The sequence below is a fragment of the Trichosurus vulpecula genome, chromosome 2, assembly GCF_011100635.1.
Source record: "Trichosurus vulpecula isolate mTriVul1 chromosome 2, mTriVul1.pri, whole genome shotgun sequence".
Classification (NCBI taxonomy): domain Eukaryota; kingdom Metazoa; phylum Chordata; class Mammalia; order Diprotodontia; family Phalangeridae; genus Trichosurus; species Trichosurus vulpecula.
In genome coordinates this window covers 87,024,260-87,041,020 of record NC_050574.1, presented here as the reverse complement: position 1 = coordinate 87,041,020, position 16,761 = coordinate 87,024,260, and the positions used below count along the sequence as shown (strand labels likewise).

The window sequence follows — 16,761 nt, the reverse complement described above, 5'->3', positions numbered from 1 at the left end:
TGGCAGCTTGCATTCTCTTTACCAGTGGCACAACCACAGCTCCCAGGAGCCATCTCTAGGGGGCAATCAGACATAGGACAGATTTTCCTACATGAACTCTCCTGGTGTGTTTGTGTGTGTATGTATGAATGTATTATGTATATATGCCCTTGTTCTTTGGATAGTATAAACCTAGGCTTGGGTATGTACAAGCTATGCCTGTTTCTGTAGTAACACTTTGTTCTCAGTCCTGATTGATTGTCCTTGACCTCCCTGAAGCTTCTGACACTTTCATTTCCCTTCTAGGTAATCTCTTCCCCTTGCTTCTGAAACTCTGCTTTCTCTTGATTTTTTTCTCCTGTTCCTCAGTCTTTAACGGGTAACTATCCTTCTGCCTTCTATCAAATGCCAGTGTGTCACTTGCCTTTTCTCTATACCCTTACTCTCTCAAATACTTCCTATGCATTTAACAATCTTTACGCTGATTTCTCTCATGTATATATTTATCTATCACTTGAATGTGTCTATATAGCTATAACCATATTAATATCCAGATTGGGGGGAAGGGGAGAGCGTATAAGTTGTCAGGGCTTGTGGAAAGATGGAAATTAGTGCATGTGTCCTATATGGGACTGATTGAACCTGTCTCCAGTGCATCCCAGGTATTTGCAAAGAACAATTTTTTTTCAGGTGATGAAGTGGGAAGCACTCTGCATTCTCCTGGAAGATTCTTGGTGGCCTCTTTCCTCCATGGAGTGAGGATACTGGTCTATTAGTCGAAGTCTGTATTATCTACAGAGCTTTAAATGAGAAGTAAGGCATAGCAGATCTTAAAGCCTAACGACTGTCTAGTTACTCCTCCTCTTCTCCTGTTCCCTGCCACCCAATTACCCAGGAAGTTTCAGAACCTGACTTCTTTATAATATCTGCTAGGTCAGAGGGAATGGTGACATAAACTGATTCTAACCATATTGACAATATTTTTGCAAGACAGACAAAGAGTAGATTCTGTGTATTGCTTCATGTTCTTAATATTTCTGATTTGTTGTTTTTGCTTTGAGGGGGAAGGTGGGAAGGCAAAGAGAGACAATGAAAAATGAAAAGGTAAAGCGGTAATAGAAGAGAAAAGCACCACTGGACATGGAGTCAGGAGAGATCTTGGTTCAATCCTGGTTCAATCAACACCATCAGGGGTTTTACAGAGAAAAGATTGCTAGCAGTCAGAGCACCTCTTCCATCCAGTGACTCTTCTCATCAAGCGCCATATCTACTGCACCCACTAGACACTGTGTTAGGTGTCCAAACTGTATTAAGTAACCAGAAAGATAGCTGGAGGGTTGAAGACTAGCTAGAGTGGAACCATGCCACTCACTAAGGTGTTATGGTGACATGGCCCCCAACAGCGAGGAGATTTAGCAGAGAGCAGTATTAGATCTATCAATGACACCTCCAGAAGACATCAGCAGGTCTCAGCATTGGAAATGTTAATTACCCCTCAATGCCTGTGCTCTCATCAAATGTGTCCCCATGTGTGTATACCTCATGTACAACTCTTAGGCATTTCTAGTCTTCTAAGGATGTGGATTTGTAGGTGAATGAATTCCCTCTACATTAGTGGTGCTAAACTCAAATAGAAATGGGGGCTACTAATCTGTACATAAGGATCTCTGTGTCTATATTTTCTTATATTTTAATTGATTTATTTAAATATTTTCCAGTACCATTTTAATCTGTTTCAATCTGTACTCAGGAATGTTGTGGGCTGCAAGCAGCCTAAGGGCCACATTTTTTGATACATCTACTCTACATTACTTCTTTGAGTGACTTTGACTTAAAGTAGGGGTATGATTTTGATGATTAGTACATGTAAACACACCAATGATGGAGGAGTCAAGAGGTATAGTTTGCAAAATAGTATGTACCAGAAAGTACCTAAACCTGGGATGGCTTTCTGGGAACCCATGAGTAAACTTCTATATGTAGGTGTAAAGGTATATTTTCATGTATATCAGGGCCCATGTATGTGTGTGTGTGTGTGTGTGTGTGTGTGTGTGTGTATACTGTATGTCCATACTTAAATAGACATATATGTGTAAGAATATCAAATGGTCAATAAACATTAGGTGTCTAGTATATATCAGACACTATGTTAATCACTGAGGACACAAAAAGCAGCCATAAACAGTCCCTTCCCCTCACAGAACTCACAAAGTAATTCGGGAAATTAGAAAACCAAGATGTACAAATGAGCTACATACAAGCTAAATAGAAAATAATTAAGAGAGGGAAGGCACTACCGTTAAGGGGTGTCAGGACAACCTAAGTGTAAAATATAGTATTTTAGTTGGGATTTAAAGCAAGCCAGTAAAACCAGCAGGAGGTGATGATGAGGAAAGAGTATTACAGGCATGGGGGACAGCCAGGGAAAATGCAGAGAGCCTAGAGATGAGTGCCTTATTCATAGGAAAAGGTAGTTCAGTGTCAGTGGATCTAAGAGCACACTACCTCTCTCCTGTACTGTTACATTAGCATCCTAATTAATTACCTTCTCATTTCAAATCTCACTGCTCTCTTATCTACACTAGTGACATTACTAAAGCACAGGTCTGATCATGTCATTTCCCTCATCCATAAACTCCAGCAGTTCTCTATCATCTCTACACTCAATACATTGTAGGTCTGACCATTTTACCCTGTTATGAAACAAGGGCACTGCCAGCATTTCTCCACCTTGGCCTCTTAGTAGGTATGTTATCTGCTATAACCACAAGACTTTAATTCACTCAATGTTTGGGGAAGTGGTCCAAGTTCCTGCAGCATATCACCTTAAATTTCACTGATGGGACCCTATTAATATACAATATAATGTACAGGATGACAGATTAAAAAACAAAACCTGAGATTAGACTTCTACATTGACAGTGGTTACTGACCTGAGGAGGCTGGAAGGACTGGAAGAGCAGGAACTAATCCAAGATCCTCTGTAGGAAAGACAAGCAGAAGATAATGAGAGACCCATCTGGTGCACAAGTAGATAATTGGGAGCTGAAAGTAGGAACGGAGCCGGAGGACAGCATTAAAGAATAGATTTCAGTTTCGGCCCTGAGAAGTTGGACTGAAATGAGCTGAGTCCCAGCACCACAAACACCACAAATAAAGGCTTGTGGACTGACACAAACACAACAATATGATTTGTAAACTTTGAAAGTTTAATTATGAGTGAATCAATTAATCACTAAGAATTTGTTAAGCACTAAGTGCCAGGTACTCTTATACCAAAGGGTTGTAGGTAACCTGGAATTTCAGGAAGGGAGAGACGAAGAGAGAGAGACAGTGAGAGAGAGAGAGAGAGAGAGAGAGAGAGAGAGAGAGAGACAGAGAGAGACAGAGAGACAGAGAGAGAGAGACAGAGAGAGAGAGAGACAGAGAGAGACAGAGAAAGAGAGAGAGAGAGAGAGAGAGAGAGAGAGAGAGAGAGAGAGAGAGAGAGAGAGAAAGAAATCTACGGCTTGATGGATTACAGAAGACTTCTTGAAAGAAGTAGTACTCACTCTAGGGCTCAAAGGATTGGAAGGATCTTCTGCATTGTCCAGGTGGAGGAAAGGTGAGGATCAAGAACCCACTTTTCTCCAGCTGATTAGAGCTTGGCTTAATATTGTTATACAGTAAAATACAGTTGCTTCTGGCCTTTGAATTCGAAGTGAATAAATGAGGAGTTTTAACTTTTTCAATGACTGACTTCAGATGTTCCAACTGGAGACTGACATTATGTGGGCAAAAACTTTCAACAAACACCAGGGCTCTTATAGGAAGTTTAAGTGCCAGAGAGTTTGTGGTTTAGAACTCAGTGTTTCCTGAAGGAGGATGAACTAGTCTGAGATACCCAGTGAGAGACAGGGTCATAAATATCACACCACTGTTTCAAAGACCCTCTCCTAATGGATCCAGGGTACCTGAGTATCAAGTCTCAGATGGGAGTGGACATTGGCATGAAGAGGAAATGGGCCAGCCCAGACTTTGGATAATGACCCATTAAGGTTCTGGGCATCTAGGTGACACAATGGACCTGAAGTCAGGGAGACTTATCTTCTTGAGTTTCAGTCTGGCTCCAGACAATTATTAGCTGTGTGTCTCTAGGCAAGTCACTTAATGCTCTGTGCCTCAGTTTCTCACCTGTAAAATGAGGTGGAGAACAACACAGAAAACCATTCCAGTATCTTTGAATAAATATGTATCTAATATATACATACATATATATGTATACATACAGCATATATATGTATATATAGTGTCATGAAGAGTCAAGAAAACAATAAAAAGATATTTAATAGAACCAGATTCTTTCTCATCCTTGCTACTGTGTATGCTGTTTGACTGACTTTTTTTTTATTTGGCACTTACTTTTAAAAAAGAAAAGAACTTCTACAGTTGTTCCTGACTCAACACAGGGAAATTGTCTTAAATTCAGCAGTCTGATCATTCTCTTCCTGGGACATTTTCCTTGTGCTCAGAGACCATACTTGATCAAAGCCTGACCCAATACATTTCATATGGTCCTTGTCCCACCGGTCCGCACCCCCCTCCCCATCTCCTTAACTTAGCTGAGACCACAGCTGAAATCTCCTCCATTAGCTCCGTTCTCCCAGATCTACCATCTCCCTTTATCTTCAATTCTTTCCCCCACCTACTGCTGCCTCCTGAAGAGTCTCTTGGCCACCAGCAAACTCTCCTCATGGCCCAGATGTTCTTCCTCTCCAGTATCTGGGAACAGTGACTGAACTCCACTCCTCCCATTCTCAGCCCTATGTCATGTCTCCTGGTGGCATCCTCTTAATCTAAAGTCAAAAGTCAGAAATTATTAGATAAGCATTGATAAAGTCTCTAAGACATGTCAAACACTAGACTAGGTGCTGGGGATACAAACTTTAAAATGAAATAGTGCCCACAATGAAGAAGTTTACATTCTTTGGCAATGGCTCGTAAATAATAATTTTGGTCTGGGAGAAGCCCTAGAAAAGGATTCCAAGGAAGGGAAGAGGGAGGAAGCATACAAAGAAGGAAGAAAGGGAGGGAGAAGGGAGGGAAGGAGGAGACAGGGAGGAAGGAAGGTAGAAAGGAAACTTGGGGGAATGTGCAAGTTGGAGGGCAAAGACCCAGGACTCAGGCTGACACCTACCCTTTCTGGCTCGCTCCCACAGCTCCCCCAGGCCCATCTTCTCCCAGATGCTCAGAGACAGCTCCCACGCCTTTTCCTGCCCATGGTGAGTAACCAGGAGATCAGCCACTGCTGTGCGATCAGCTCCTTCAAGATAACCCCGGGGGATGTGACCCACCAGATACAGCTTGAACGTCCTCAGTTCCTCTGGGGTCAGCTGCTCCAAGTGCTGAAGCAGGGCACAACGGAGCATCCTGGCAATCAAAATTGCCACCTAGACTAAAGGAAAGAGAGAAAAAATGAAGTGGTGGGGGACACACAGCCTCAGTGGGACTGAGCCACTCCCAGGAGCCTGGAGCCAATGAGCAAGGAAAGGGTGTGGCTCTTCCCCTATGCCACTGGCCAAAGAGGAAGGAGGAGGAGCCTGATTGAGTTTTTTTTTTCCTTATTTCTTTTTTAACTCTTAATGGCCTGGACTGTTCCCCTTAAATATTAGCTGCTGTCTCTGGGGAAGGGACTGGGGAATGGAACCTGTACAAACCCTGCACAGCTTAGATATTTGCATTTTTCTTCTTCCAGCAGAGCCTCCAGGCTACATCGTCCAAACGATTTGGAATTTGGGGTCCTGTATTCAAGTCCCACGTATGACAGTTATTGCCAGTGTGAGAAACGTGGTTTTGGGATCACTGGACTTCCTAGGCAGGGCCAAAGTCCTGAGGAAGAACCCTGTGATAATCCCTAGGGAAGGCTGTACAGACCACAGGACTCCCAGAGGAAGACCAAGTGGTAGCCATCCCTTAATCTGTGGGGATCACAGGGCCTCCCAGGGGTCAGACCCTAAGGAGGACCCAAGTGATGACCCCTTAGGATGGCAGTAAGATCACAAGGCTCCCGAGACAGGGCCGGAAGTCCCAAGTGATGTCCCCTTAAGAAGGCCATGCAGACCACAGGGTTCCCCAAGGGAATCTGGAGTGGTAGCCCTCTTAACACCACAGTGGGGATCACAGGACACCCCAAGATAAGATCCAGGAGTAAGCCTGGCAAGCTTCCGCTGCCTGTTGCTTCCCTTCACTTGACCTTAGGAAAATCCATGTGATTTGCCCATTCACACCCAAAGAACTCAAAACCAGAGTGGGCAGAGGAAGACATTTTATTACACTCCCCAAGAGAGCGGGTGTAGTGCTCATGGGAACACTCACACACCCATACACCTGCAAGAGCAGGGGTAACCATTCCCTCCACTCCTGCTAGAGTCATGGTTAGTTTACAATCTTTGTTTTTTTACATAGTTTTCCTAGGTTATACAGTTTATATAAATAGGATAATAAGGATACAGAAGCAAAAGTGAAGTTAATTAGATTTTCCTTGTCTTAGTTTAGGATTAAACTATATTCTTTTACTTCCCCTATTTTCCCTCTTAATTATGCAAATCAGTAGGCCTGGATTCTTGACCAAGACCAGACCCTAGATAAGCTTGAACAGGTTCAAGTGGGTTTGGCCTCTCTAATTCCCTAGACTGCCTTCTCAAAAAGTGTGCACATGCAGTACAAGCCTCTGACCTCTCACCTGACCGACCTTGAGGCCTGGTCTCTGCTAAAGCTGGGGTGAGGGAGGGCAGGGAAGCACACCTTAGTTCTGTGGAAACAAAACTCCTCCTCCCATTTCTTACACCAGTATCACCTTAGGTAAGTCACAACTCCATTGGCTTCAGTTTCCTCTTCTGTAAAATGAAGGACAGAGGTAAGACTAAATGGCCTCTGAGATGCTGTTTTTTCAGAGAAATTTGTAAAGCATCAGCACAGTGCCTATGATACACTAGGGGCTTTATAAAAGTTAATTGAATTGAATTTCAAGGTGCTTAATAAATGGGTGTTTCCTCCTTGACTGTTCAGCTCATCTAAGATCCAATGATCACTTACTTCATATTTGAAATACAGCTCATCTTATCTGCTCTATGTTAATGGGAATCCTGCTAATTTTGTAGTCTTCCATTATTACTATAAGTAACATTTCTAGAACTAGGAATGAAGGAAGCCTTTGAGCTGAGTTTTGAAGGAAAATTTGTATCCTAATATTTAGCATTACAGGACTTATGAACCAACGTGTATGTGTGTGTATGTGTGTATGCATGTGTGTGTGCGTGTGTGTGTGTGTGTGTGTGTGTGTGTGTGTGTTCAGTCTCTTCCAATTCTTCATGACCCCATTCAGGATTTTCTTGGCAAAGATACTGTGGTGCTGGAGAAATCAGTTATTGCTAAGGAGACCCCTGCCCCATGGCCCCTGAGAAAACCCCAGTTTGCATAAGAAAGAATGGGACTCAGACCTTTGGGCATTTAGCAAATGTCCCTGGGGCTCCATGACTCCTCCAAGGAATGTAAATAGATAAGATTATCCCACCAAACAACATCCTGTCAGAGTCTTTGATCTGTTAGGACCTTTGGTCCTGTTCCCCAGGATTACCTTGTGACCTGGCCCATAAATTTCAATAATTAACATCATCCTCTGGAGGTTTAGGGAGGTATTTGTTAGCATATTCAGACAATGCATTTCTGACTGCACCTAATTGGGTTGCAAATTGAGTAATCAAATGTTGTTCAGGGTTCACTAGAATGACAGATGTTAAAAAGGGCCTCCCATATTGGAGTTCAAAGGGGAACTCTTGCCCCCTTTAGGGTCGAAAGTTCCCTAAGAACTCTTGTCCACTTTATTTACTTAAAGCATAATAAATTTTTGCCTCCTTGACTTAAAGAATGCTTGGGTCCCTGAATTCATTCCAGGCGGCCTTGCCTTGGGAATTTTGGTATGGGATTTCTACATCCCTAGGTTCATTTCTCCCTCTACAATATTAAATGATGATAATTTAAATAAAACGGTTTCTGGCAGACTTGGTCTAAACATAAATATTACTGGTTTCTTTTTCCTCAGTAGGACCAGATTGTAAAGGGGTTTTAAGTGTCAAACACAGGTAGTTATATTGCATCCCAGAGGCAACTGGGAGCCACTAGAATGTTGGATTGGTGACATAGTCAGAGCTGTTTTAGGAATATCACTGGCAGTAGCAACGGGGAGGATGGATAGGAGAGATAAGGGCCCTGAAGGGTAGAAAAGAATCAGGAAGCTATTGCCCATCCAGGTGAGGAGGAGGATATGAGAGAATGAATTAGGGTAGGGGTTGTAGCAGTAGAGAGGAGGTAGATGTGAGAACTGCCATGGAGGCAGAACTATCAAGGTTTGGCAACTGATTGCATATGGGAACTGAGGGAAAGAGATAATAAGAATCTCCTAATTCTGCATTCTCTCTGTTGCCAGTTATCATCTTCACATCTTCCTCAAACGAAGTCCCTAACCTTCCTTTGATCTCATTTTCTTCCAGTAGAGCCTAAACCAAACCAAACCAAACCAAACTGAAACCAAAAGAAAAAAACCAGTAACTTTGTTGTCATTAGGTACAACAAAAGGGAGAGCAGTTCCTGCCTTTCTAAGTCTCTGAGTTCACTCAAAGAGCTCAAGTACTGGTTATATGGGGTAGGTAGGTGGGACAGTGGATGGGTTCCAGGCCTGGAATTGGGAAGAATCATCTTCCAGAGTTCAAATATGCCCTCAAACACGTACTAGCTGTGTGATCTTGGCCAAGTCCCTTAACCCTGTTTGCCTCAGTTCCTCATCTGTCAAATGAGCTGGAGAAGAAAATCACAAACCACTCCAGTATTGTTATACCAAGAGCCAGCAAGACATGTCACAGAGTATAAGTTTTAAATGGAGAATTTATTAGCTGGCATCCATTCTGGGGCATAAACAGCCCAAATCAGAATGGCCATGAGTAAAGCTTAAAAAGTTATATTTATACAGAAAAAACAGGGTGCAATGGTTAATTATCTCTTTAAATTTAGGGGCCAAGTCACAAGGTGGTCCAGGGGAACAGGAACAAAGGCCCTGACAGATCAAAGATTCTGACAGGTTATCATTTGGTGGGATAATTTTATCTACTTACATTCCTTGGAGGAGTCACAGAGCCCTAGGGACATTTGCTAAATGCCAAAAGGTCTGAGTCCATTCTTTCTTATGCAAACTGGGGTTTCCCCAGGGTCTGTGGGGCAGGGCTCTCCTTAGCAATAACTGATTTCTCCAGCACCACATTCCCCACTTCTTTTATGGAGCTATTCAAACCCTTGAAAGAGGAACGACCTGATCGGAGGTGTAGCAATAGAATGAGAGGGCCAGCCAAAACGCTAAGCAGGGTGGTGAGCCAGGGCAAGGCATGTATTTTGATAGTAACAATAGAGGGCAAGGCTCAGGTAGAGATTTTAGCCCAATGATAATGCAAGACTTATGGCCCTAGGGGAAGGCCAGATCCAGTTGGAAGATTCAAGGAGAATTCAAGGAGCCTCCCAGGGACTGTATTCCAGATTCCAGGGGGTTCCCAGAGACTGTGCCCTCATCATTCCCCCTCAAACAAATAAGACCCAAATTCTTTTGGGGTCAGGGACGAAGGTCTCAACTTCTGAAACTGCTTCCTGCTGGCAAGGGGCGTAGAGCTGTCCCTGCCTTGATGGGTTCAGTTCAGGGGCTACACAGTTTGAGCAAAGAAGCCCAGGTCCTGGATCTTCTTCCAGTTACTCATTAATTCAGGCTCTGGGTCGGGTTGAAATTAAAAATGATACAAAATGGTATAAGGCATTCCACATTTCCCCCTTTTGGTCAAAGGCAAACTGAAAGTTTTGCCTGAAGACCAATTAAGGTATGGAAAAACCTCTATCTTAAACAAGCAGAGGGAGCAAGTTGCAAGGGGGATCAAGGTAGGGCAAACAGTCTTGGGAACGCAAGGACTCGGAAACGGAAGGAGCAGGTCTTTGCTCAGGTTCTGGTCTGGAATCTCAGGAGAAAGCTGTCTGTGTCTGATGCTGTCCCCTTCAGGCTCTTTGACACCGGAGGGCAAAGTCTCTTATGGGCTCAGATGTCCACTTGGGAGCAGAGGCAGTCCTCAGATGTGACAGAAGGATCAAGGAGTCCATATCCACATGTTGGCAGCTGTAGAAGTAGTTAGACCTAACAGGAGCTCCCAGAGTACACATGATTTGATAATCGAGAGAACAACAGCACGACATAGGTCCCAGTCACTCGGGGCTAAGTTCAAACAAATACAATAAATGGTTCAGTATCCCAGCCACACAGGGCTGAGTTTAAACAATTACAATAAAATTTTTCCCATAATTCACAAAACTGCACAATTACATTGAGTCAGGTACAGACCAAACCACTTAGATGGTTCACAATAGAGGTATTGAGAGGGGGAAATTTACATGTCACATGTTTTACATTTACATTTACATATTAGATAACCAAGAAAACTTAAACATGAACCATACAAAGTAATGCAATCATTATTAACAATTTTCCGTTGTAATTCCAAGTTGACCAGACCAGGAACCACAAGGAAAAGAGTCTTTGTTTCCCTAGTAGCAGCCCCCCGAAATCTCTGGCTGCCTGGGTTTCAGATTTTACCAAAATATAGACATTTCACCTTTTTCAGACACAGACACATGGACACAGACAAATTCAGAACATACAGAACACAGAACAGAACCTGATGTGTAAGTCAAATTGAAAGCTAAACCATGTCCCCTCAGAGAAAAGAAAACACAAATTTTTTCTTTAGGGATAAACAGAGGCCTTCAATATTTCCCACATGACCCACGGTGAGAAGACAGTGTCTTATCCTCAGCCCTCTGAACACGCGTGTCCCTGCGTCCAGGTAGCGTGTTAACAGAGACCAGATGGCTAGCCCAGAACAGAAATCTTACCTCTAGAGGTCTGGAACCAGGATTCTCCATAGGCCAAAAAGTGACGATTCAGCAGGGAGTCCACCCTCCAAGACCTTCACTCCAACATCAGAGTCCTGGGAAAGGAAATCCCAGGAGCCGGCCCTCTGAGGTGAGAGAAGGTGAATCAACAGGTTATTGTTTGGTGGGATAATCTTATCTATTTACATTCCTTGGAGGAGTCATGGAGCCCCAGGGACATTTGCTAAATGCCAAAAGGTCTGCGTCCATTCTTTCTGATGCAAACTGGGGTTCCTGCTCCTGTAAAACCTGGAGATTGGGTGTATTTGAAATCCTGGAAAACCCAGAGAGGAAAGCAGCTAGATGTCACTTGGAAAGGACCCTATTGGGTCACTCTCACCACCCCAACTGTGGTAAAACTTGAAGGTTTCCCTAGTTGGACTCATAACTCTGGAATAAAACCAGTGTCACCGTTTGCTTCCCCTCCAGGACTTCCGGAGTATTCCTGTGAGCCTCTAGAGGATCTTAAACTGCTGTTTCCAAGGACTTCCCTCCCCTCTAATGAGCAAGTGAATGGATAAATGTGAAGCCATATGTGCTTTTCTCCTCCTGTGTTTTGGCCTCCTCAAAGCTATATTGTTGCCAAATTCCAGAGCTCCCAGGTCAAGGAGAAAATACTGCAAGCAGCCAGAAAGAAAAAAAAATTTGAGTATTGTGGAAAAACAATCAGGATAATACAGGATCTAGCAGCTTCCACATTAAGGGATCGAAGGGCTTGGAATACAATATTCCGGAGGTCAATGGAGCTAGGATTAAAACCAAGAATCACCTACCCAGCAAAACTGAGCATCATGCTCCAAGGCAAAATATGGACTTTCAGTAAAATAGAGGACTTTCAAGCTTTCTCTGTGAAAAGACCAGAGCTGAATAGAAAATCTGACTTTCCAACACAAGAATCAAGAGAAGCATGAAAAGATAAACAAGAAAGAGAAATCCCAAGGGACTTACTAAAGTTGAACTGTTTTGTTCCAGGGGAGTGCTCAGCCTTTCATGTATTATCTCTTGTCATTTCTTGTGACCAATCCATCTTCTTTTTAGATCATCCATTTCCCTGATGATGCATTGTATTCATTTCCTTGAAGATCCTCACTGCTTATATGTTGTAGCCCATTCACATTCATAATGAGCCTTCTGTGTGATAATCATCTTCAGTTTTTCAGAAATTGTTGCATTTTACAGCATATAACAATCCTGGTATAATATTAATATTAAAAATATGAGTCTTTGTTTATGAGTGAAGTTTGGGGTCATTAAAGAGCTTTTCAAATTCCTGAAGACAATTCAACTTATGCTCTTCTTGCTGTTTGATTCTAGGCCCAATAACTCAAATTGTACTGTTCCAGATATGTGTACGTACACACAAAACACACATATATGTGTAGAGACAATCTCATGTGTGTAGAGACAACCTATATTGCTTGCCCATCAGTATACACACACATATAAATCTCCTTCCCAACTTTCTCCACCAACAAAGTAAAAAACACCCTTGTAATAAATATACATAGTCAAGAAAAAAATATAACTAGCATTTGTCGAACAATTACGATATGTCAGGAACTGTGCTAAGAATGGAAGATACAAATAAAAGTGTAAAAAAGGCACTTACTTTCTAATGGGAGAAAACAATACATAGAAGGTAGATAAAAATAGGAGGGAGTAATGGGGGAGGAGTTACCTTATTAGGCCCATCTTGGTGAAATCGAAAGAGTCAGTATCTGATCCTGGGAGAGAAATAAAGGGTGGTAGATGGGTGTTCTATATGTAAAAGTGTATGTCTGGGGGGCAGAGCCAAGATGGTGGCTGGAAGGGAGGGACTAGAGTGAGCTCCCTACCGAGTCCCTCCAAACACCTATAAAAATGGCTCTGAACCAATTCTAGAACTGCAGAACCCACAAAACAGCAGAGGGAAGGAGGGCTCCAGCCCAGGACAGCCTGGATGGTCTCTGGGTGAGGTCTATCCCACACGGAGCTGGGAGCTGGGAGCAGAGCAGAGCCCAGCATGAGCTGCTCGGACCAATCAGACCAGGAGCCGGGCGGAGCGGGCCCTAGCGCCCTGAATCAGTGAGCTGTGGCAATTACCAGACTTCTCAACCCACAAACACCAAAGACAGTGGAGAAGGTTAGTGGGAAAAGCTGCAGGAGTGGAAGGAGTTCGCGGTTCGGTCACCGCCCCCGGGGCAGCGGAGGTGGGGAAGCTACAGCTGCTGTTGCTTCAGAGCAGGAGTGCACAGGCTGCTGAAGATCTAAGCCCAGTCTGGATTGGGGGTTCTTGGGCAAGGAGGAGTGCTGCTGTGGCAGAGCTGGTGCATCCCCCCCAAATGTGGAACATAGAACTCTTTAGTCTACAAGCAGTCATACCCCACTGAAAAACTCAAGGGTCAAGTTAGTTGGTTGGGAAAATGGCCAGGCAGCGAAAGCACACCCAGATTCAGTCTCAGACTTTGGATTCTTTCTTTGGTGACAAAGAAGACCAAAATATACAGCCTAAAGAAGTCACCAAAGTGCAAGAGCCTACACCAAAAGCCTCCAAGAAAAACATGAACTGGTCCCAGGCCATGGAAGAGCTCAAAAAGGATTTGGAAAATCAAGTTAGAGAAGTAGAGGAAAAATTGGGAAAAGAAATGATAAGGATGTGAGAAAACTGTGAAAAACAAGTCAATGACTTGCTAAAGGAGACCCAGAAAAATACTGAAAAATACACTGAAGAAAACAACACATTAAAAAATAGACTAACAAATGACAAAAGAGCTCCAAAAAGCCAACGAGGAGAAGAATGCCTTGAAAGGCTGAATTAGCCAAATGGAAAAGGAGGTCCAATGGACCACTGAAGAAAATACTACCTTAAAAATGAGATTGGAGCAAGTGGAAAGTAGTGACTTTATGAGAAATCAAGATATTATAAAACAGAACCAAAGGAATGAAAAAATGGAAGACAATGTGAAATATCGCATTGGAAAAACCACTGACCTGGAAAATGGATCCAGGAGAGAGAATTTAAAAATTATTGGACTACCTTAAAGCCATGATCAAAGAAAGAGCGTAGATATCATCTTTCAAGAAATTATCAAGGAGAACTGCCCTGATATTCTAGAGCCACAGGGCAAAATAGAAATCAAAAGACTCCACCAATCGCCTCCTCAAATAGATTCCAAAAAGAAATCTCCTAGGAATATTGTCACCAAATTCCAGAGCTCCCAGACCAAGGAGAAAATACTGCAAGCAGCCAGAAAGAAACAATTTGAGTATTGTGGAAACCCAGTCAGAATAACCCAAGATCTGGCAGCTTCTACATTAAGAGATCGAAGGGCTTGGAATGCGATATTCCGGAGGTCAATGGAGCTAGGATTAAAACCAAGAATCACCTACCCAGCAAAACTGAGTATCATGCTCCAAGTCAAAATATTGATTTTCAATAAAATAGAGGACTTTCAAGCTTTCTCAGTGAAAAGACCAGAGCTGAATAGAAAATTTGACTTTCAAACACAAGAATCAAGAGAAGCATGAAAAGGTAAACAAGAAAGAGAAATCATCATAAGGCACTTACTAAAGTTGAACTGTTTTGTTTACATTCCTACATAGAAAGATGATGTGTAGGATTCATGAGACCTCAATATCATAGTAGCTGAAAGGAATATGCATATATATATATATGTTTATGTATATATATATATATATATATATACATAAGTGAATGTGCTTGTATGTGTGTGTATATATATGTATATATATATATATATATATATATATATATATACATAGAGAGAGAGAGAGAGCAGACACAGGGTGAGTTGAAGATGAAGGGAAGATATCTAAAAGAAATAAAATCAAATTAAGGGATGAGAGAAGAATATATTGAGAGAGGGAGATAGGGGGAGATAGAATGGGGTGGATTATTTCGAATAAATGTGGCAAGAGGAAGCAGTTCTGTGGGAAGAGGGGAGAGGGCAGGTGAGGGGGGAATGAGTGAATCTTGCTCTCATCAAATTTGGCCTGAGGAGGGAATACCATACATACTCAATTGGGTATCTTACCACACAGGAAAGAAGAGGGAAGAAGATAAAAAAGGGGGGGATGATGGAGGGGAGGGCAGATGGGGGTGGATGTAATCAAAAACAAACACTTTGGAAAGGGGACAGGGTCAAGGGAGAAAATTCAGTAAAGGGGGAGGGGTTGGGAAGGAGCAAAATATAGTTAGTCTTTCACAACATGAGTATTGTGGAAGGGTTTTACATAATGATACACATGTGGCCTATGTTGAATTGCTTGACTTCTTAGGGAGGGTGGGTGGGAAGGGAAGAGGGGAGAGAATTTGGAACTCAAATTTTAATAACAGATGTTCAAAAACCAAAAAAAAGTTTTTGCATGCAACTAGAAAATAAGATACACGGGCAATGGGGCATAGAAATTTATCTTGCCCTACAAAAAAGGAAGGGAAAAGGGGATGGGAGGGTAGTGGGGTGACAGAAGGGAGGGCTGAATGAGGAACAGGGCAACCAGAATAGACATCATCTTGGAGTGGGGGGAGAAGGTAGAAATGGGGAGAAAATTTGTAATTCAAACTCTTGTGAAAATCAATGCTGAAAACTAAATATGTTAAATAAATAAATTTAAAAAAAAAGAATTGAAGGAAAAACATGTGAGCTATCTCTTTAAAAAATCTTTTTGGTGGGCAGTTAGGTGGCACATTGGCCCTGAAGTTAGGAGGACCTGAGTTCAAATCTGGCTTCAGACACTTGGCGCGTACTAGCTGTGTGACCTTGGGCAGGTCACTTAACCCCAATTGCCGCCCCCTCCAAAAAAGAATTTTTTTTAAATCTCTTTGGTCAGTTGACCTGGAAAATAGACTGAGGAGAGATAATTTAAGAGTTGTTGGACTACCTGGAAGCCATGATCAAAGAAAGAGCTTAGACATGACATTTCAAAAAAATTATAAAGGAGCACTGCCCTGATATCCTAGAAGCAGACGTAAAAATGGAATTTGAAAGAATTCTCTGATCACCACCGAAAATAGATGCCCAAATGAAAACTCTCAGGAATATTATAGCCAAATTGCAGGGTTCTTAGGTCAAAAAGAAAATACTTGAAGTAACCAGAAAGAAATCTTTCAGATACTATGGATCCACAGTCAGAGTCATGCAGGATTTAGCAGTGTCCATGTTGAAAGAGTAGAGGACTTGGAACATAATATTCTGGAAGCTAGGATTAATAAAATTCCTTCAAGGGGAAAACAGGATATTTAATGAAATGGAGGACTTTCAAGCATTCCTGATGAACAGAAGAGAGATGAACAGAACATCTAATTTTCAAATACAAGACTCAAGAGAAGTATAAAAAGGTAAACCTAAAAGAGAAATCATAAGAGACTCAGTAAGATTAAACTGTTTACATTCCTATATGGGAAGACAGTACATCTAACTTCTAAGAACATATAATTATTAGGACAGTTAGAAGGATTCTAGGTAGAGGGCACAGGAGTAAGTTGATTATGTTGGGATGATATAAAAAAAAATAGATGGCTGAGAAAGAAAGATATCCTGGGAGAAGGAGAAAGGAAAAGGGAGAATGGGGAAAAAATATCTCACATTAAAGAGGCATGAAAGGAAGAGTTTTTACATTGAAGTGGAAAATGGTGGGGAGGAGGACAGGCAATGCTTGAATCTCACTCTCATCAGAATTGGTTCAAAGAGGTAAATACACACACACGTGTGCGTGTGCGTGCGCACACACACATACACACTCAATTTAATCTAGAAGTCTTATCTTACCCTACAGGGAAGTAAGAGA

The 16,761-nt window shown here is 42.3% G+C and overlaps 1 protein-coding gene across 1 annotated transcript in view; it reads right to left on the bottom strand.

Annotated features, from left to right (window-relative positions):
* The window catches only part of LOC118836631 (NACHT, LRR and PYD domains-containing protein 12-like), a 108,718-nt gene extending 97,753 nt beyond the window's left edge, over positions 1-10,965 (bottom strand). The window contains exons 1-3 of the mRNA XM_036743870.1: positions 10,936-10,965; positions 5,156-5,408; positions 2,913-2,960 (exon numbers count right to left, since the gene is read on the bottom strand). Coding sequence (XP_036599765.1) covers positions 2,913-2,960; positions 5,156-5,408; positions 10,936-10,965 — 331 coding nt within the window. The remainder of the gene's footprint in view (positions 1-2,912; positions 2,961-5,155; positions 5,409-10,935) is intronic.
* Positions 10,966-16,761: the final 5,796 nt, after the last annotated feature.